This window comes from Eretmochelys imbricata, chromosome 24 (genome assembly GCF_965152235.1).
Source record: "Eretmochelys imbricata isolate rEreImb1 chromosome 24, rEreImb1.hap1, whole genome shotgun sequence".
Taxonomy (NCBI): domain Eukaryota; kingdom Metazoa; phylum Chordata; order Testudines; family Cheloniidae; genus Eretmochelys; species Eretmochelys imbricata.
The window spans coordinates 8,771,718-8,793,754 of NC_135595.1; the positions used below are offsets into that span (position 1 = coordinate 8,771,718).

Genomic DNA, 22,037 nt, shown 5'->3' on the forward strand with positions numbered 1-22,037 from the left:
TCAAAAACAGCCTGGGACTGGAATGGCAGGTGGGACTGAGGACCAGGATTGAAGTCCATCAGCAGAGCTTGTAGGGATCCCAGAGCTGCAAAAACAGGGATGCTGCAGACCAAGATTGAGGTGATAGTTGTAGGGGTGAACAGGCAAAGCTTCTGGGTGTGTTACTAGAATTGCAGGGGTGCTGAGGAAAGGACTGAGGTGCATTGGCAAAGATGCATGGGCCCCAGAATGGGAACAGCAGCAGATACTGCGGATGTGCATTGGCAAAGCTCTGTGGGCTCTGAAGTGCTAACAGGAGTGAAAATGTGTGTTAGTCACGTCTATAGACATGACTCAGACACACAAGGAGCTGAGTCTGGTAAGATGGTGCCATTTTTACACCGTCACCGTTCCGACTACAAGCAATCTTTAACCGATTCTACCCCCTTCCCCAGCTCTTACTGCTCTGGGAGTCAGTGGTATGTTCTCAATTCGAAGCACAGCAAATGCCAGCAACACAAGCTAGATGGAAATACATGCAGCCTAGCTGCCAGCAACAGCCAGCACCAGTCTTTGGGAGGAAAGATGACTAACAGATTTTTCCCAATTGATTCAAACTAACAACAACAATCAGTAAGTAAACTTTAACTGCCACCAAGAGAAAAAAATAGAAGTTTATCTGGTGATCTGCAGGAATTAGATTATTTTTCAAAATTTAACACTGAAGGGGAAGTGCGTACTTTAATCATCCACAACTCAAATTAGGTTTTCCCCTCTCTACATCTCTGGGAGAAGGGAACCAGAATGGAAACATGCAAAATAGCTAGTGCATTCCAGTCCAAGCTGCAGCCAGGCACCCATGATAAGCCAGAGTCAATAGCAAGCCTCAGAGGATGCATCTGCTTAGGCGGCAGTTTCAAGACAGACCATGTTATTTGAAAGAATGACCGCCAGCTCCCACAGTGAATGCAGCCAGGCAGGGTCTTCCACCTGGGAAGAAAGTGGTACTTTCTACAGCTGATCCCTAACTAATGAGAACAGAAAGGGAAAGAAATACACAATCTTAACATTTGTTATAGCACAGAGGTTACACACTTAGCCTGCTTATCAGGAGTACTGAACATGTAAACAGCTCCCACTGAATTAAGTGGGAGTGGCAGATGCTCAGCAACTGTGAAAATCAGGCCACCTTAAACACCTGCATGTGAAATCTTTGACCCCATCCCTGAACAGTAGTGAAGGATCACTCATACACACAGCACATTCTCAGGAAAGGCAGCAGAGTGAAACCAGTACAATCACTGCCAATTTCACTCTGCTACGTGGGAAGCTGTAGGGACACAAGCATGAGAGGAGAGTTTTTCTTAAATGATCATACTCCTTAGGTACTGATTACAGATGTTCCAGGCACTTAATATAAAACAGGATATAGATGCATATATGAGCTAACTGATGGTACTGAATAGAAAGTGTCAACCAAAGGCCATTTGTCAAGGTCTCCCTCTGGGACCCACTGCTCAGAACTACCGCACTTGTATGAACTGGTTAGAAACTGACAGATAACGCAGTTCAGAAAAAGAGTAAGCTTGGGGCCAGTGTAAGTAACATACCTTTGAAAATAACGAGCATCATGAATGAGCTGGTCCCAGTCCTGATCCCAACAGGAACATGTTGGCATCAAAAAAACACCATTATAACAGGCACTAATTGGCTTCCTTGCTGGCAGACTCCGCAGAGAAGCCAAGGGACTGAATAAACCATGGAGGCCACAGTCACCTCAGCCCCAGAAGAGGTTCCTCTGTTATGATGGGTCCTTCTCAGCCTCTCAAAATCACATACAGAGGAAAACTCACACTACTGCTGCTCTATGAATCAGAGGCCTTCATACATGGGACTGTTAATCACCTTTTACATGAACTAAAATTAAAGAAAATAATGGGAGTTGGAGTTCCAAGATATGGTCAGTATTACAGCCTCTTTGGGGTTGAGGGAGAGGGTCTGGCAACCAGAATCCAGGGATCAGATTAAAAACTAGGCCTCTCTGAAAACTCTGACAGCTTAGAACCTGATCAGCAGGAAAACAAACCAATCCTGGACTCCACAAGGCATGCTCAAGCCAATACTAACCACAAACTTCTCGCCGTTCTGCTCCACATGTTTGTATGTGGGGATGGAGATGGGCACAGCTTGCTTTTCAGTGTAGTCATAGAACGACTGCCCCAAAGAGTCGTCGCTGGGGTCGAGGTTATCAGCCTCATGGGGCGGAACGGATAACACTGTCAGTATTAACTCCTTCTCTCCCGCTCGAATCAGGTCCACCACCTGCTTGTGCGTTGCCCCTTCTACATTCACGCCATTCCTGGGAAGGGAAAAAACAATAAGGCTATAAACAAGGCAGATGTCCCTAAGAAGCCGCAAAACCAAGCCAGGTTTCAGAGCAGCAGCCGTGTTAGTCTGTATTCGCAAAAAGAAAAGGAGTACTTGTGGCACCTTAGAGACTAACCAATTTATTTGAGCATGAGCATAAGCTTTCGTGAGCTACAGTATCCGATGAAGTGAGCTGTAGCTCACAAAAGCTTATGCTCAAATAAATTGGTTAGTCTCTAAGGTGCCACAAGTACTCCTTTTCTTAAAACCAAGCCAGGATCAGCCTAAAAAAGTGTGAAAACAACGTGGCTCTTCTTATTTACTCCCTTTACAACATTATTAGCTGAAGCTGCCTAATATCATGCGGTTTGACATCCCATGTCCCTTCAGTGACTTCCACCAGTCATGAATTTGAGCCAATACCTATTTAGCTCCCAAATTGTAGGTTTTGCAAAAAATAAAGTAAATAAAAAGGGGGATTGGATCCTCCTGATGAATGGAACTGGTTTCAGTTTTATGGCAGCGGAAATAGGATTTGCAATTTAACACTTCACTTGCAGTGCTGGGAAGCCAAACACTACCTTGAGATATGCCAGTGCAAGAGAACTGAATAGATCTGATCAGTAGAGATGGATGAAATTTTCTCAGCAAATAGTAAATTTGCCAAAAAGTCCATTTTTCAGGGCACCCAAAACTATTAGCAAATTCAGGGCAAATTCAGCTAACAGATTCAGCTGGAATTTTTTTTTTTTTTTTTTTTTTTTTTTAAGAAGTATCTTTCCAAAAATCAAAAGTTGTATTTCATTTAGAAATTTTTCTAATTTTTTTTTCTAAAAAACAAAAGAAAAGGGGGAACCTCAACCCTCCCAAATGACCCAAAAAGCAAAAAAATACCAAAAACATTTTGTTTTGGGTTGAAATAAATATTTTAATTTTTTTCATTTCGGTGCCAAGAAAAAAAAAATCAGTTACGGGTTGAACCAATCCAATTTTCCCCACACACAGACTTTTCAGTTTGGCCCCTGGATAGAAAAATATCAGCTCTATTGACCAGTTTAGTTTCACTCTCCAACCTATGTGAAGTCCCAAAAGTAAAAGATTTATTGATAGCGAAATACCCATTCGATTTTAAATCAATGATCAGTTTTTGATTTTTTTTTAATACTAATACGCCTGCTGTAATTTTCAAAATAGGCTTTACTATTTACTGCAATTCTTCACCCTCCCAAAATGTTCATTGCTAGATAGGTCCCTGGAAGATGAACTTGTCGCTTTCGATTTAAAGCACAAATCTAAGGAGGTCCAAGGTTAGGGAAGCAAAGCTTTATAAAGAGTATTGTGCATTGTTCCAATCAGGCAGCAAACAGAAAGCAGCTTTAATAGATTTTAAGGCCTCAAGGGACCACTATGATCACCTTGTTGACCTGCACAACACTGGCCAGAGAATTTAATCCAATAATTTCTGTATCTAGTCCCATAGCTAACAGTTGAGTTAGAGCAAATATTTAAATTAGGAAATAAACCCAATGTAAAAAAACGGAAGGTTTGAAACTCTTGACACTAAGTGGTCTCTAAGAACTGCAAATGTTATTGCTCTCTCAACAACACACACTGGACAGTCAAGCTCTGCTAAGTTCTGTTCCAAGGATAGCCCAAGAGACAACAGACCACACCTGGTTACCAGTTTTTAAAGGCATTTGTTTTGTAGTCAAATAAAATCCAAACATAGCTGTTTTGTTTTTTCTTCCAGTTCTGGGGAGGGGGGGAAAAAGCTGTTTTTCTCCCAGATAAGAATTAAATTTAGCAGCAAGCCTCCATAGATGGTGTCAACGGAATAGTCTCTGTCAGGGTTTGGTATCTGAAACATCCAGTTGTATAAACAAGAACAGTCCAAGCTGCATCCCCGCTAATCAGCCCAGATGCACTGGAACTGGGCTGCAGGCTCCAGACAGAGCACGTCTCATCTGAAGGGACCAGTCCCCTTCTCTTCATTAACTGCACAGGCTGCTCAAAAACACATACTTGGAATGACATGAACACAGAATTAGCTCAGGGATAGGGCAATGAGAAACTCCTTTAATCTTGGGGTCGCTGGTTCCAATCCAACTGAAGTCAGAGTGACCAGAACTAGGCCCCCCGATTTGTTTTCTTGCCACAAAGGAACTGTTCTGTCCTATCAAGCTAATTGTCCATCATGTCCCATATACTGCGCCTCTGGCCATGAACACCTAATGCTTCAGAAGAATGCAAAAGAAAAGCTGTGCGCACTTAGTTATGAAACACTGCCCATGCGAGCGGAGGAAGAGAATTTTTTCTTAAACACCCCCCTCAGGCAATTCTGTATCTCCCTCCTTGAGCGTGAGAATGGATTTTCATTATCTAATTGCGGAAAGCCACAACCATCACTCTCAGAATTATCCAAGCCTGCTTGAAATGCAGCCACCGTATTTAGCTTTCTGTCCTTCCAAATTCTCCTTAACACTGAAATAAAAAAAAAAAAGGCAGCTCTTACTGCTTAATATCCAGTACCTTTTACTGAACTTTTACTTATAGGAACATCCCTGAAAAGATTGTCTAAATTACAAATCCGATTCAAGGTTCTGAACCAAGCTGAAAAAACTGCTTAAGAGGGTACTCATAGAAATGGACAGGATCAAACTGTCACAGCCAGGTTCAAGTTACTCTCTGGACCAGGGTATTAAGCGTGGTCATTAAAATTCTGTTCAAAGCTCCATGCAGCCAGGGTTTCTGTATCGTTTTAAAAGGCGAAAGTGAACCTTCCCCACACACTGCCTTCAGGTTCTTCTGGGCTTAGAGGAGTTTGCAGAACAATGAAAGCTCAAACGCTTTGAGCACCTGAGGAAGGTGGCATTACTTTGTGTACAAAGGTGCGGGTACTAGCCTGGGACATGGGCTCAATTCCCTGCTCTACCACAGATGTCCTGTGTGATCTTGGGCCAGGTACTTAGGGCTTGTACACACTACCACTGATGTCACTCAGGGAGTGTGAATAAGCAATATGTTTCACTGACCTAAATGCCAGTGCAGACAGTGCTCTCTCTCCCCCATCAACATAGCTATTGCCTCTTGCAGAGGTGGTTTTATTATGCCAATAGGAGAGCTCCCTCCCATCGGCATAGAGCATCTTCACCAGATGCATTACAGTGGTGCAGCTGCACCGCTGTAGTGCTTCTAGTGTAGACTGGCCCTTAGTCTCACTGTGACTCAGTTCCCCAACTGTAAAGTGGGGATAAGAGCAGGGTTCTACCTCACAGAGGTGGCTGTGTGGATAAAAACATGAAAGCAGTGGTTCTCAATCGGCGACCCAATCAGCACACAGCTGCGGCTCATGTGACCTCCTCAGGGCCATACAGGTACAGTAACTCCTCGCTTAATGTTGTCATTATGTTCCTGAAAAAATGCTACTTTAAGCGAAACGATATTAAGCGAATCCAATTCCCCATAAGAATTAATGTAAATAGGGAGGGGGTTAGGTTCTGGGGGGGGAGGAGGGGGATAAATATATGTGTGTGTGTATATATATATATACACACACACACACACACACTAAAGTTTTAAACAAACAATTGAATACTGTACACAGCAATGATGATTGTGAAGCTTGGTTGAAGTGGTGGAGTCAGAGGGTGGAATATTTCCCAGGGAATGCCTTACTGCTAAATGACGAACTAGCACCTGGCTAAGCCCCCAAGGGTTAACACATTGTTGTAAATGTTGTACAAGGCAACATGAATGGAGGGAGGAGACACAACAGACGCATGGCAGTGGCTCCAAACATTCCCTGGAGAAACTGAACGTGATGAACCACCCATGCTATCCCATTAAAGCACACCACTCCCTCCACTTTCCAAAGTACCGGGGGTGGGGAGGGTCCATGAGACAGGCACACACACCATGTGCGTGTCTGAGAGAGAAAGAGAGACAGACAGACACATGTGTGAGTGAGAGAGAGACAGACACACATTGCCCCTTTAAGTATGCTGGCCACACTCTAAGTACACTGCCTTTTTAAGAAGATCAGCAAGCTGAGACAGCAGCTGCTGCCAGCAAGCTCCCTCTGTCCTGAGCCCTGTCATATCCCCTCCTGCTCCGTGGAGATGCGGTACAGAAGTGGGGGCATGGATACCCTGACATCAACACCCCTTCCCCCACCCCCCGCACAGCAAAGAGGAGGCGCCCAGGAGCAGCTCCAAGGCAGAGGGCAGGAACAGCACACAGCAGAAGGGGGAGGGACATCTGAACTGCCGGCAATTGATAGCCTGCTGGGCTGTGCACAGGGAACTTAGGGGAGCTAGTAGGGGGGCTGCCGGCCCACCCTAGTTCCATGCCCCGCACCAGCTTGCTCCAACAGGCTGCTTTTCCTGCAAGCAGTGGACAAAGCAGGTGGCTGCCAAACAATGTTATGAGGGAGTATTGTGCAACTTTAAACGAGCACATTCTCTAATGGATCAGCAAACAACATTAACCAGGACAGTGAGGAGTTACTGTAGGATATATATTGTGTGGATGCAGCCCACATACCACATTCAGAGCTGCATATGTGGCCCACAATAGTAAATAGAGTGAGAACCACTGCATTAAAGAATGGGAGGCACTGTGCTCCTAGCAATGAGGGCCGGGTAAGTACCTAAGATAGCTAGCTATCTAAGATGTGTCCTACAGTCCCTCATCACGGATCACCTCCTGCCACAGGATTAGAGTGTGTATGGCTCCCTTTAAATTCGCATTCTGGATATTATAATGCAGCCATTACTGTCAACTGAACCAAGCTGTCCGTCACTGAAATTTAGTGCCACAATAAAAATGAGAAAAGGAGGACTTGTGGCACCTTAGGGGCTAACAAATTTATTTGAGCATAACTTTTGTGAGCTACAGCTCACTTCATCGGATGTGGAAAATACAGTGGGGAGATTTATATACACAAAGAACATGAAACAATGGGTGTTACCATACACACTGTAATGAGAGTGATCAGGTAAGGTGAGCTATTGCCAGCAGGAGAGGAAAAAAACCTTTTGTAGTGATAATCAAGCCATTTCCAGCAGTTGACAAAAACGTGTGAGGAACAGCAGAGGGGGAATGTAATGACACATCCACTCCCAGTCTTTATTCAAGCCTAATTTAATGGTGTCCAGTTTGCAAATTAATTCCAATTCAGCAGTCTCTCGTTGGAGTCTGTTTTTGAAGTTTTTTTGTCGAAGAATTGTGACTTTTAGGTCTGTAATCGAATGACCAGAGAGACTGAAGTGTTCTCCGACTGGTTTTTGAACATCATTCTTGACATCTCTCATTTGTTCCATTCAACTGAAGTTCACGTGCTTCAAGTTTACCCTGCATGGGAATTGTACAGAATTACACTGGGTCTGTGAAACCCCACGATACTTATTTCATGAGTAGGACCCCACCAAATTTATGGCCGTGAAAAATGCATCACAGACCATGAAATCTGGACTCCCCTGTGAAACCTGGTCTTTTAAACCTATACTATACAAATTTCACAGGGGAGACCAGCATTTCTCAAACTGGGGGTCCCAACCCAAAAGGTGGTTGTGAGGGGGTGGGGGGGATATCACGGTATTGCACCTCTGTGCTGCCTTCAGAGCTGGGCAGCTGGAGAGCAGATGCTGGCCAGCCTCCCAGCTCTGAAGGCAGCGCTGCTGCCAGCAACAGCACAGCACCAAAGGTGGCAACACCACGACCCCCCCGCACAATAGCCCCCATGATCCCCTTTTGGGTTGGGGCTCCCACGGTTACAACTCTGAAATTTCAAGTTTAAATATCTGAAACCATGAAATTTATGATTTTAAAAATCCTATGACTGTGAAATCGACCAAAATCTACCATGAATTTGGTAGTGCCCTATTCATGAGACAGCAATCATAGAATATCAGGGTTGGAAGGGACCTCAGGAGGTCATCTAGTCCAACCCCCTCCTCAAAGCAGGATCAATCCCCAACTAAATCATCCCAGCCAGGGCTTTGTCAAGCCTGACCTTAAAAACCTCTAAGGAAGGAGATTCCACCACCTCCCTAGGTAACGCATTCCAGTGTTTCACCATCCTCCTAGTGAAAAAGTTTTTCCTAATATCCAACCTAAACCTCCCCCACTGCAACTTGAGACCATTACTCCTTGTTCTGTCATAAGCTACCGCTGAGAACGGTCTAGATCCATCCTCTTTAGAACCCCCTTTCAGGTAGTTGAAAGCAGCTATCAAATCCCCCCTCATTCTTCTCTTCTGCAGACTAAACAATCCCAGTTCCCTCAGCCTCTCCTCATAAGTCGTGCGTTCCAGTCCCCTAATCATTTTTGATGCCCTCCGCTGGACGCTTTCCAATTTTTTCCACATCCTTCTTGTAGTGTGGGGCCCAAAACTGGACACAGTACTCCAGGTGAGGCCTCACCAATGTCGAATAGAGGGGAACGATCACGTCCCTTGATCTGCTGGCAATGCCCCTACCTATACATCCCAAAATGCCATTGGCCTTCTTGGCAACAAGGGCACACTGCTGACTCATATCCAGCTTCTCGTCCACTGTAACCCCTAGGTCCTTTTCTGCAGAACTGCTGCCGAGCCATTCGGTCCCTAGTCTGTAGCGGTGCATTGGATTCTTCCGTCCTAAGTGCAGGACTCTGCACTTGTCCTTGTTGAACCTCATCAGATTTCTTTTGGCCCAATCCTCTAATTTGTCTAGGTCCCTCTGTATCTTATCCCTACCCTCCAGCGTATCTACCTCTCCTCCCAGTTTAGTGTCATCTGCAAATCTTGCTATCCAAGAATTGTTTCCTTCAGTGTGAAGTTAGTGTTGTTAAACAGTGCAGCAATGGACAGCCCGAGAGACTGACGCCATCTGTTTGTCCATAGACCAGGTTCAGCACAAGGGGCCGCAGGTCATGTTTTCCTCGCACTGTCTGCCGCCTCTGTGCTTCAATCCAGACCTGAAATGGGGAGGGGGAGTTGGGCGGAGGAGAGAATTCAGTTACTGTGGCCCATTCAATCCCGGGTTTCCCGGAGAGACTGCCACGGATTGCCAGTTGTGATGGTGGTTTTGGTAATATGGACGACTATACAATAGGAAATGGACTGAGATCCACCAGATTCATTTCACAAGGGCTACAAGATGGAAACAGTTTTTAGTCACTCACAACCTGAGCTGGATACGATCTAGGACCCTAGAAGAAAAAACTCAATACTCATTCCCAGTCACCAGAGCCACCCCCGTCTCTCTCCTGACAGAGGTCATGCCAGCAAGAAACATAATCAACTGCCCTCCTCTCCTCACTCACAATTTCTAGAGCTTGCTTAACCATGCCTGCTTCCAGGCTGATCTGAAAATGGCTGCTTCCTTGTGCAACTGGATACAGACAGCCCCAGTTCCCTTCTAGAACCACACTTCCTCCCAGAGCTGGGAACGGAACCCGGGGGCCTCAACTCCAAGTCCTGTCGCTAACTACTGCAATGTATCATTTCATTTGCACAAAAGTAACTGTCTGTGAAGTTGATACACACCCTCCCCCCCCCCCCCCCCACCACCCAGTCACTTAAAATATCAACCCAACAGGCTTCTTTATAAGCCCAGACACGATTTCAGTGGCAGTCCTGCTGCTGCTCCACTGCACTAGGCCCCAGCTCGGCAGTACAGAGGCGCTGAAGGGAGCTGTGCAATATCACAGGGGCCAGAGGCCTAGCACCTGCGCAATAAAGTCACCATAGCAACTCAGCCAGGAGTAATCACCTCCAAGCCAAAGAAGGGGAACGGTACTTCATAACCAGGGATACTAGTTTTCTGTGATATAAAAACCAAAATTCTCTGATTTAAAAAAAAAAAAAAAAAAAGCATTTTTCCGTGATTACAATGAAACGCGGAACTTTAGTTTCCCTAGCCACAATATATACAGGTATCAGCTGTTTTACGACGTTTTACTGATGTACAGTAGAACCCTGTTTATCCGAGCCTCCATTATCCCACTCTCTGTATTAACCGAGCCACCAGCTGGCCAGGGCTGAAAGCAGCGGGGCTAGGGCTGACAACTAACGCTCCGGGCTGGCGGTTCTGTTAATACAGAGAAGCGGATAATGGAGCGCAGATAAACGGGGTTCTACTCTATATTTTTTCACAAAATGTAAAAACTAAAGATTTTCTGTAAAAACGCAAATTCCACAATTTTCTGTGGCAAATGGATTTCTAGGATCCCTGATAATATGGCACGGACAAATCAGAAGCCTCCAGAAGGGCGAGATAAGCTTAGCCAAACTACGTAATATTTACTCAGTGATAGAACTGTTTGGTTTTCCAGAATTTAAACACACTGGTTCCTAAGACAATTGGACACTAGAGGATTTTTTGGACATGAGTGCATTTTGTTTTGGTTTTACTTCCACCCTTGTCTGGATGTTGTAAAAATGATACTAAGTTCCCCTTGTCCTTCCAGCAGACTCGCCCTGTCCCAGAGGAGAACTAGTCGGCTCCTATCCAATCTGAGATGTCTCGCTGCAAGACGCAAAGTTGTACGGAGCCCCAAGGTGGAACCCTTAACGAGGAAGCATTGGTAGCATTCACTACCAATGGGCTGGAGAACCAAAATGATCTGCCATGACAAGGCTCGCCAGCCCCTGGGCAAGGCATCCTGCTAGAGGGAGCCATTTGCGGTACATGGTTTTCCTAGTGTAAATGGGGCCTTGGGGAACACTGACCTAGGCGCTGACTCCATGGCTGGAGCACCCTCGGATCAACTCCTCCTCCTGCCCCCCCCCCCGCATCCCTCCTGCCCACTGGGGCATCGACAAGCTCCTCCCCCCTCCCTCCAAGTGCCTCCCACAATCAGCTGTTCAGCGGCATGCAGGAGGCACTGGGAGGGAAGGGGATGGGTGGGGGCAGGAAGAGGTGGGGAAGGGAGCGGGAAGAGGCAGGACTGGGGTGGGAGTCGAGCAGCTCCGGGGAACTGGTGAAGTCAGTGCCTCTGGACATAGATATTTTTGATAAGGTAGGATTTCCCCACATCGCTATGCTTAAAAAGGGATATTTCCAAGGTTTACAGTATTTCTGGTTTTAAAAGTTTTTACATTTATAAATCTCTTTAGAAAACGTTTGAGGATTTCATTCTCCTGAACCATCTCAAGAGAAATGCTAAAACTATCCCAGAACACTTAAACTGGGTGGATAAAAATCAGTTATTTTGGGGGAGGGGGATCAGTTTTTATTTAAATCAGATTTTTTGATTTGGTTATTTAGATTATAAATTTTTCATTAAAAACTGTTTAAAACGAAATCTGAATTTAATACAAAATCTGAATTTAATACAAAATATGTTGAGGACTAAGCTTGTTATAATCTCCTAAAACATTTAAATAAAAAAAATAAATATGCTGAATCCATGAGCCTCTATCAAAAACTCAGTTAAAGGCTGCTTTTCTATATAAAGAAAGAAACGGGGGGCGAGGGGAAATCTAACTTTTATGGTCAAGCTTTATAAATAGGGTACAATGGTAGTAAATAAGCAATACAGCATTCATTTTCTAACATACTAAATATGCACAATTAAGAAGCTGAAAATATTAAGCTACACAATTGCTTAAATAAATGCATATCATTATAATGTCCCACCTAACAAAAGATGTACCAAATCTAGTGTGAAGGCTCTGTTTAGCAGTAATCAACATGTTTCAAATTGAGTGTACCTTTCTTTAGAAAATAACCCAGATACAAATGTGAAAGTTGATTAAAATTGAAGATTTTAAATGGCAGCTTTCCACATGGTGATTTAAAATCAATCCAGCCTGAGGGAAAAAGTTTGAAATCAACTTTGTCCTCCCCTAGTGGAGAGCAAAATGTCAACAAAAGACTAACTCTAAAAGCTGCCTTCTCACCTGTGTGCACCTTTCACCCAACAAGTCCCAACCATCCCACTACTGGAGGAGAATGTTCCAGGGACCAAAATATTTGTAGGTTTTAAAAGTGACCTCTTTCTAAGGAGCCAAACCAGCAGAACTGTTACTCTCACCATGATTTCATGTATCGTCCACTTCTGTTAACAGAGGACTCTTCCCCAGCCCACTCCCTCACCTCTTTCTGTTCTTGACACCTGACTTGGAGCATGTATGATTCTGACTCTATCCGAGATTCAGAATTCTTCCAAGTAGGTTTGTCTGTCAAGAAGTATTAAGAGTCCCATAAAATTCAGCGAATCACTAGCAAGCCATTCACACTCACTACCTGCCCCTTAACACCAGTCCTTCTCACTAAAATCTCTCCCCGCTAATAGATTTGCTTTTAAGTGCAGAGTCAAGAATCCAGTCACACAACGTTCTTTTATTACAATAATGGGAGCAGTTTGCTAACTGTGGGGTGGAAAGAGTAATACTCTTGATAACAAAGATCCCATGACAAGGACAGTAACCATATAGATCAGCAGCCTCTTCAGGAGAGGCCTCTGCTGGACATGAAGATGAATCACCCTGTAGCAATTTAACAGGTCTTTCCCCACAACTGCTGCATCAGCCTCTGAAACAGAAACTCAATCATTTGCACCTCTCTCCTCCTACACCCCTCACACTCTTACCCAAGCTGGAGTCCTGACTTTCCCCTTCCAAAGGCCACTGTGAAGTTGAGAAACAACTGACTAAACATTCACTGAGCACCCTCCTTCACTAACTGATCTGTTCTACCAATAAAGATCTCAATAGTCTGCTGTGGACTGTACCAGTTCCTATCCTCAAACATCTAGCACTGTGAGGTAAGGACTTCAATTGTATGGCACAATTCACCTACTAGACAGCACAATACAGGCTTAGAGCAACAGATTTTAGTAGTAGCACCTAGAGGTGCCAATACTGGGGCCCCAGGATGCAGGGCGCTGCCTAAGCAGTGACAGCCCTGCCTCTAAGAGCTGACACAACCCAAACAGATGAGAGAAAGGAAGTAACTTTCAAAATTTCAAGTAGGTTGGGGGAGAGGATGTAGTGAAAATTCAAGTCTTCACCTCTACTGAATCCTACAGATTCAACTTCATAACTGGTCTCTGCCCTTCAAAGAATTTCAAACAATAAACAGCTCTAAAGAAGCACCGCTGAGAAGTAAAAGCACAAATCCTTTTCAAAAACGTTATTTTGACCTGATGAAGGCCTAGTGGCAAGTGGTCCACCAGGAACTAGGCACTTCACAAAGGGTTGTGCAGGGTAAGCCAACCTGGATCTCGTAAGCAGATTGCCATCTCAGATGAATTTTTATTAGGGCTGTCAAGCAATTAAAAAAAATTATTCATGATTAATCGCACTGTTAAATAATAATAGAACACCGTTTATTTAAATATTTTTGGATGTTTTCTACATTTTCAAATATATTGATTTCATTTACAACACAGAATACAAAATGTACAAGTGCTCACTTTATATTTATTTTTGATTACAAGTATTTGCACTGTAAAAAACAGAAATAGTATTTTTCATTTCACCTAATACAAGTACTGTAGGGAAATCTCTTTATCATGAAAGTTGAACTTACAAATGTTAGAATTATGTACAAAAAAAATCCATTCAAAAATAAAATATACAACTTTAGAGCCTGCAAGTCCTCTCAGTCCTACTTCTTGTTAAGCCAATTGCTCAAACAAGTTTGTTTACATTTGCAGGAGATAATGCTGCCTGGTTCTTGTTTACAATGTCACCTGAAAGTGAGAACAGGTGTTCTCATGGCACTGTTGTAGCCAGAATCGCAAGATATTTACGTGCCAGATGCACTAAAGATTCCTATGTCCCTTCCTGCTTCAACCACCATTCCAGGGCACATACATTCACACTGATGACGGGTTCTGCTCGAAAAGAATCCAAAGCAGTGTAAACTGACACATGTTCATTTTCATTATCTAAGTCAGATGCCACCACCACAAGGTTGATTTTCTTTTTTGGTGGTTTGGGTTCCATAATTTCTACATTGGAGTGTTGCTCTTTTAAGACTTCAGAAAGCATGCTCTACACCTTGTCCCTCTCAGATTTTGGAAGGCACTTCAGATTTGTAAACCTTGGGTCGAGTGCTGTAGCTATCTTTAGAAATCTCACATTGGTACCTTCTTTGCATTTTGTGAAATCTGCAGTGAAAAAATGTTCTTAAAATGAACAATATGTGCTGGGTCATCATCCAATAACATGAAGTATATGTCAGAATGCGGGTAAAACAGAGCCCCAAGGAGTTCAGTCACAAATTTAATTAACGCATTATTTTTTTAACAAGCGTCATCAGCATGGAAGCATGTCCTCTGGAATGATGGCCGAAACATGAAGGGGCATACAAATGTTTAGCATATCTAGCACGTAAATACCTTGCAATGCCAGCCTCAAAAGTGCCATGCAAATGCCTGTTCTCACTTTCTGGTGACATTGTAAGTAAGAAGAGGACAGAATTATCTCCTGTAAACACAAACAAACTTGTTTGTCTTAGCGATTGGCTGAACAAGAAATAGGACTGAGTGGACTTGTAGGCCATGAAGTTTTACATTATTTTGTTTTTGAGTACAGTTATGTAACAACAAAAATCTACATTTGTAAGTTGCACTTTCATGACAAAGAGATTGCACTACAGTACTCGTAGGAGGTGAATTGAGAAATACTATTTCTTTGGTTGACCATTTTTACAGTGCAAATATTTGTAATAAAAAATAATACACACTTTGATTTCAATTACAACACAGAAAACAATATATATGAAAATGTAGAAAAACATCCAAAATATTTAATAAATTTCAATTGGTATTCTATTGTTTAACAGTGCGATTAAAGCTGCGATTAATTTTTTTGGCGTTAATTGTGTGAGTTAACTGCAATTAATCGACAGCCCTAACTTTTATCCCTGGGTATTGTTACATTAGCAGGTCCTTCCTCACCATAGGAATTAGGGCTGGAAGAGACTTGTTCAACCATCCAGTCTGCCTCCAGCTCAACCCTAGGATAAAGATGATACATCCTATGAAGTGAGCTGTAGCTCACGAAAGCTTATGCTCAAATAAATTTGTTAGTCTCTAAGGTGCCACAAGTCCTCCTTTTCTTTTTGATGATACTTCTGCAATTTCATCTTTGACAACAAGGCATAAAACCCTGAAATTCCTGGGGAAATGGAGAGAGAGTCTCTCTTATCGGCTTGACTATTTTCCCTGTGTAAAGCCCCACACCAGTAACACATACATGGCTCTACCCCAAAGAGCTTACCATCTAAACAGTAACGTTTCAGACAGTGGAATAGTCTCTAAGGCTACGTCTACACCACAGCCTATGTTGGCATAATTTATGTCGCTCAGCATGAACAAACCACCCCCCGAGTGACATAAGTTACACCGACATAAGCGTTGGTGTGCACAGCGCTACCTCTGCAGGAGAGCTTCTCACGCCAACGTAGCTTCTGCCGTTCGTGGAGGTGGGTTTTTTATGCTGACTGGAGAGCTACAGCAGCATTGTACATGTAGACATGGCCTTAGGCTATGTCTTCACTAGGAACACCACAGTACAACAGCTGCTCCACTGTAGCGCTTCAGTATAGAGCGGTGGTTCTTGACCTGTGGGCCGCTTGCGGCCCAATCAGCACACAGCTGCGGCCCACGTGACATCCTCAGGGCCATACAGGTGTATATATATTGTGTGGTCGCGGCCCACATAATCCAGATAGAGCTGCCCACAATGGTAAACAGGTTGAGAACCACTGGTGTAGACACTCAATACAGCAATGGGAAGGGTGCTCCGACCACTGTAGTTAATCCACCTCCCCGAGAGGTAGTAGCTAGGTCAACAGAAGAATTCTTCCATCGCCCCAGCATTGTCTACACCCAGGGTTAGGTTGGTTTAACTACAATGCTCAGGGGCGTAGATTTTTGTTTGAGCAACGCAGCTCAGTCGACCTAACTTTTTAGTGTAGACCTGGCCTAAGTGGAAACCTCATGACTTGAGACTGCTAGAACGAGGCTGGAGAGAGCACTGGAGAACAAAAACAGAACATATCCCTGCCCTGGCAATTCAGTTAGAACCTAATCAGTATTTCCCATCTCTAGTATGCTCCTAACAAAGGGAAACACTTGTATGCTGACCTTTCTCTTTTCCAGCTCAAAATCAAGTCCTAGTTTTAACATTCTTTGAGTACAATAAATACCCATTAAGTAGAGACAGCATAAGCAAACTGAAGTCCACTGACTTTACCACTGCTGATATATTCCTCACACTGAGAAAAGAGCCTGGATCATTTAGTAATTGTTTTCACACAAGCTTGTCATGCCATTTTAAGGAAGTTCTAACAGCTCCATGTGTATTAACAGGCTCAACACTAGTGTACGATATAGTTCCCATTCTTCTGTTTAGGAAGCAATAAAAAGACTTTAAAGTAATGCTAGTGAGAAAGGTTTTGAAGTACACACAAAAACTCGTGCTAACATTTCCAAAGGCTTTAAAAAACAAATGTTGCTATAAGATGAGTAAGAATTAACTAGGCAAAGGAAAAATACTTTGTCTTACTAAAGGGGGTAAGTATTTCTGGCCACTTCAGAAATAAAGCTTGGTATCAGTTCTGGAAACTGAATAGCAATTATTTTCTTCAGCTTATACAAGCAAACAAAGAATCGCACCAATAAGGACAGAGTATCATTTAGTCCAGGTCTACACTACAGAATGTGTCAGCACAGCTATATGAGTCAGGGTGTGAAACAAACCACACCCCCAGCCAACACAGTTATGCTGGCAAAATCTTCAGTGTAGACACAGTTATGCCAACAGAAATCTGCCTCTATCAGCATAAATAATGTCATTTGGGGAAGTGGTATTATTATGCTGACAGAAGAACTCCTTCCATCAGCAGAAGCTGTGTCTACACTAGGGGGCTATGGCAGGATACTTATACCAGCATAACATTTGTAGTGTAGATAAAATCTTAGGGCATGGCTACAGCAGAGAGTTTACAGCAGCGCATCCACCAATGCAGCTGCGCCACTCTAAGCTCTCTCATGTCACCACTCTAAGCCAATGGGAAAGAGCTCTGCTGTCATCTTAACGACTCCAGCCCCCGCAAGTGGCAGGAGCTATGTCGGCAGTAGAAGTTTAACTTATGTCACTCAAAGTGCTGATTTATTCACACCTCTGAGTGACATTAGTTATACTGACATGTAGACACAGCCTTTAGGCTCAGTGCCTTTCATATAGTATTCTCCTCATTTGGTCAGAAAGTGAAAATTGGGTTCTGAGAAGAACTCCAAAGAGAGAGTACAAACCGGAGAACAAGACTTCAATCATCTTGCCGATTGCTGCTGATCTTTCTGATAGCACTGTATCTCATCGCCACTTTCAGTTCCATCACAACTCTCCCAACAAATCTTGTAACACTTATATGGCTCTTGCCACATATGACAAAGAGGGTATTTTCTGTAATATTTTTATGAATCCTAGGCATGCCTCAGTTTCCCTCTGTACATTGCATTGCTACCCAGTGGGTGCAAAAGGGTTAACCCTGCTCCTGGGACAGTGCAGGAGGGGTGTGCATCACCTCACTGTCTGGGGGAATGAATGAAGTCGGAAAAGAACTGGCTCAAACCAATCCAAATCAACAGAGGGTCCAGCAAGACAAAGATGCCCTAACACAGTGATCCCTGAACATTTTACCTTGCATCCCCCCCTTACCCCATCAATGCCCCTCCCTGAGCTGTGGTTGGCAGCCAGGGCTGCGGACGGGGCCAGAGCCATGGTTGGGGGCTGAAGCTAGGGCCAGAGCCGCAGCTGGGCACCAGGGCTGTAGCAGGGACAGTGGCCGGGGGAGCCAGGGCAGGGCTGGGTACAGCTCTCTCCCCGCTCGCCCTGCCGCGACTCCTGAACATTCCTCTGTGCCACTGCCCCAAGGACTCAACACTAACAGCAGGAACCCCAAGCAAGACAAGGAGATGCCCTCAGAACTGAACATCTAACAACTGGAAACAACTCCCACCCCCGACCCTGCAGGCTGGACCGGGGACTGAGCTGGAGAACAAGATGTCAGGTGACTGGAGGAAGGGTGACCCTTTTGGAGGGACTCGGGAGCCCGGAGCTGGGCAGATAAAAGGGGGAACACAGGACGAGAGCCAGAGGTGGAGTCCATCACAGCTTGGCTGGCTCATCAGGGCACTGGTTTAACCAGAGTGGACTATGGCATAACTTCTGCCTCTCTGTGCTACCCAAAGGACATTCGGATTCTGTAGCCAGGTGACTCATCAATGACTCCCTTGTTCTGAAAAAGGCTGCCTGTGTCACTGTAAATACTCCCGGAGAGCACGGTGCGGGCCCAGTACAAGCCTCCCGCTGGAGTTTGGCTTGGCTGGATTCACTCGAGGGAGCCACAGAGACAGACAGGGAATGCTGGGGTCAAAGACCCAGTCTTGGGGTCCACAGGCCTGACTCTGTAGATCTGTGTGGGTCCTTTTGACCCAGCACAGTAAAGGGGTCACTCCAAGGAGACCACTTACAGGCTGGGGCACATCCCACACCCCGTGACACCACACAAATACCCAAAGAGACACATCCCACCAGCTTCTTCATTTATTACTACTGTAAGGCATTACAGTGAGGTAGCAAAGTACTAGAATATTGCTAGTTTCAACAGGACACAATTAGCGTTCAACCTAGGGTTCAGGCTTTGTAAATAAACATTTCAATCCTAGTATGAAATATGTTTTTCCAAGAGCTTTTATGTTTTCAAAATAACCATTTCCTCCTTGCAGTGTTGGAAGCCCCAACACAGCACTGTCCTACTATACCAGAACCAGAGAGCGAAACTGACTCAACACAAGGGAAACTGACCAACTTATATTTTCATTTTTTCAACCTGCAGGAAATGCAAAATGCTGAACAAGTGGTGAAAAGTAGCTATAAATTATTTCAGCTTCAGTAGTCTCAGGTGCTATTAGTCACACACATGGATTTTGTTTAAATATACTACGGAAATTTTATATCAGCTTAGATGGATACATGCAAGAGCTTTTCAATTGTATGCTTGATGAAAAGCCCATAACACAAGAACCCTTCATTAGAGTGGATTTATAAACACTACTAGAAAGACAAAAACAAACTGTCACAGCAATATACAAACAGTGAATTATGTTGAGGAAGAAAGTCAATCAGCTAGTGTTGAGAAGGATTTTGGTTTTGTATCCTTACAGGAAACAAAGAAGGTAAAACAATAAGACTTAATGCACTGTGCAAGTAGTTATGCATACAGACTTACAAGTGGAGGAGTCTTTCAAGCGATACAGGACTAACAGCAACCAATGAGCAGAAAATGGTGAATCAATTTGGTAAAACGCAAAACCATGCATCCCTCTTACTCGTTTTATACATTCAAAGGCCTGGAATTGAGCACTATCACTGTAAAGCACTAGTATGTTCTTCAGCTTCTCATCAGCTAAAATTACAGGAAGACTTTTAAAAAGTTTCCAAGACTGAATTACAAAATTGCAAGGAGAAAGTGAGGTATATTCAGGGAACGTTAATTCAAGTACTTGATGAGCTATATAACACCACAACACTTGCTACCACAGTATTGAGCACTAAAGCTGAGCCCTGCAGGTCTCAGAAAAGTCACTCAGGGAAAGGGAGTTCGGCCTAGCTCAGCCTGCTGACCATTTCGTAAGGTGATTTTCTGGCAATTTGCCCTCTGGGCAAGCAGTAAAACACTGAAAAAGCAGCACACACAGCTGCCTCCTTGTTTTTCTAGAGACAGTGTCTGTACTTTTCCAAAGCAGAATCAGCTGTTTGTGCCTCAAGTCCATGCACAAAGTTAGACTTCAGAGCAAGGAGATGAGTTTAATCTCATTCGAACAAGGAGGAGCTAGTCTTTTTATGTGGCAGCACTGAGAAAAGAGAAGCGTGTGCGCACCCACATATACACGTCCAGCCAAGCCCAGAGGGTGTTGGTACAGTCCCCAATGTATTACTCAGGTCTTTAAATAACCTGCAGACATGGCTAATTTCTCACCTATTATGAATAATTTATTTGGCTGTTGACATCCCAGAGGCATAACTGGAAAAGTCAATTAGTAGAACACCCAAAATATTTTCTCTAAGCGCTCATCTAGCCCCAAATTACCACAGTATCTGAGCACCTCCAACATTAACAGATTCATCCACACAACACACTATGAGGCAGGAAAGTATTATCCCCATATTATGGTCAGGGAACTGAGAAAGAGATTAAATTATTCTTAACGCTTGTGTGTCAGGGCATAAACCAAACTCCAAGGGAAATTTTTCAAAAAATGCGCACTTCAAGCTATTTTGCATATTTCTTTGACGTACTGTTGGAGACAGGACACCAGCACAGATGGACCACCTGTTGGATCTGGTAAGCCAGTTGCTAGTGTTCCTGTCTGTGGCAGAGCTATGAACTGAATTTAGCTTTGGCCAATGACTTAATCACCAGGCAATTCTTCTACACATGGCTCACTGATACTTAAAACTTGACTCCTTCTATAACTATTAGATCATCTCAAGCAAGCTTTGCTGTAACCAGTGATTTGCACACCTGTGAGAGACATTTTTTTAAAAAGATTAGCTATGACTGTCATTCAAGGTGATAATCAAGGAACTAAATTTGCTTTCTTTATCTGCTTTCAGTGCCCTCAACTCCCACAAACAGACAACATGCTAAGAAGATTAGAGAAGCACTTTGCAGTCATTATGCTGCAATGTCAGCTTTCAAAACCAAGCATTTTGAGCTAGTAGTTACAAGGGGGAGATTCATATCAGGGTATCATGCAGTTAAGTGCTTTATAACAAGCATAGAAAACACAATTAGACACTGTTGAGAAACGTCAGACATGCATAATGCTTACCCACAGATTGCAAAGTAGTTTACAGATATTAACCCTCACAGACCCACAGAGATGCCATACAAAATATTTTTATTGTGATAGCACCTAGGAGCCAATTGCACTAGTTGCTCTACAAAGACAGAACAAAATAATGGTCCCGACTCCAAAAAGCTTACAACCTAAGAATGGATGAATACTACACCCCAGTATTTCTCTTTACTATGGAATTCCCTATTCCTTTAATGAGGAACACTGCAGAAAATTAATGACCCAGCGTGCTAGATATCCTGTTTTAAATGGCACCCACTCTATTTACATTTTATATCCATTTTACAGATAGATAAGGCAAGGCACAAAAAAGTTAAATGACGTGATCAAGAACATGTATGCCGTGCTTTTGTAGCTGTGTCAGTCCCCGGATATTAGAGACTGCCCAAGGTGGGTGAAGCAATAATTTTTTTTACTGGACCAACTTCTGTTTTATTGGACAGAAGTTGGTCCAATAAAAGATATTACGTCACCCACCTTGTCCCTCTTGATCGAGACCACACAGCAAGAAAGTGGAAGAGCTGGGAACAGGACCCAAGAGACCTCATCCCAGTTGCATGCTCTAAAAGAATGTTACTTTGCTTTGTTATAGCAAAATCGCACGGAATTTGCCTCAGCTTACGTGAGTTCCAAACAAAGCCCATCTCGGAAGCATACAGTTTTAGTGCTTTTGAAGATGCGAAACACTATATAAGCATTTGCAAACACGGATGCATTTAGGCACCTAAAAGAATGGCCTAATTTTCAGGGATGATCAGCACTCAACAATTCCTATTCAGTCTCAGGATCCCTATTTATTTGCCTAATCACAGGCCGTGGAGCTT

General features: G+C 43.7%; 1 protein-coding gene across 4 annotated transcripts in view; it reads right to left on the minus strand.

Moving 5' to 3' along the window:
• SNX27 (sorting nexin 27) overlaps nt 1-22,037 on the minus strand; it is a 61,403-nt gene that overhangs the window by 35,323 nt on the left and 4,043 nt on the right. For all 4 annotated transcript variants that reach the window (XR_013348713.1, XR_013348712.1, XM_077841730.1 and 1 more), the window contains exon 2: nt 2,107-2,338. Coding sequence is in view for 2 of the 4 variants with exons in the window: in XM_077841730.1 (XP_077697856.1) it covers nt 2,107-2,338 (232 nt within the window). In the remaining 2 variants the exon portion in view is untranslated. The remainder of the gene's footprint in view (nt 1-2,106; nt 2,339-22,037) is intronic.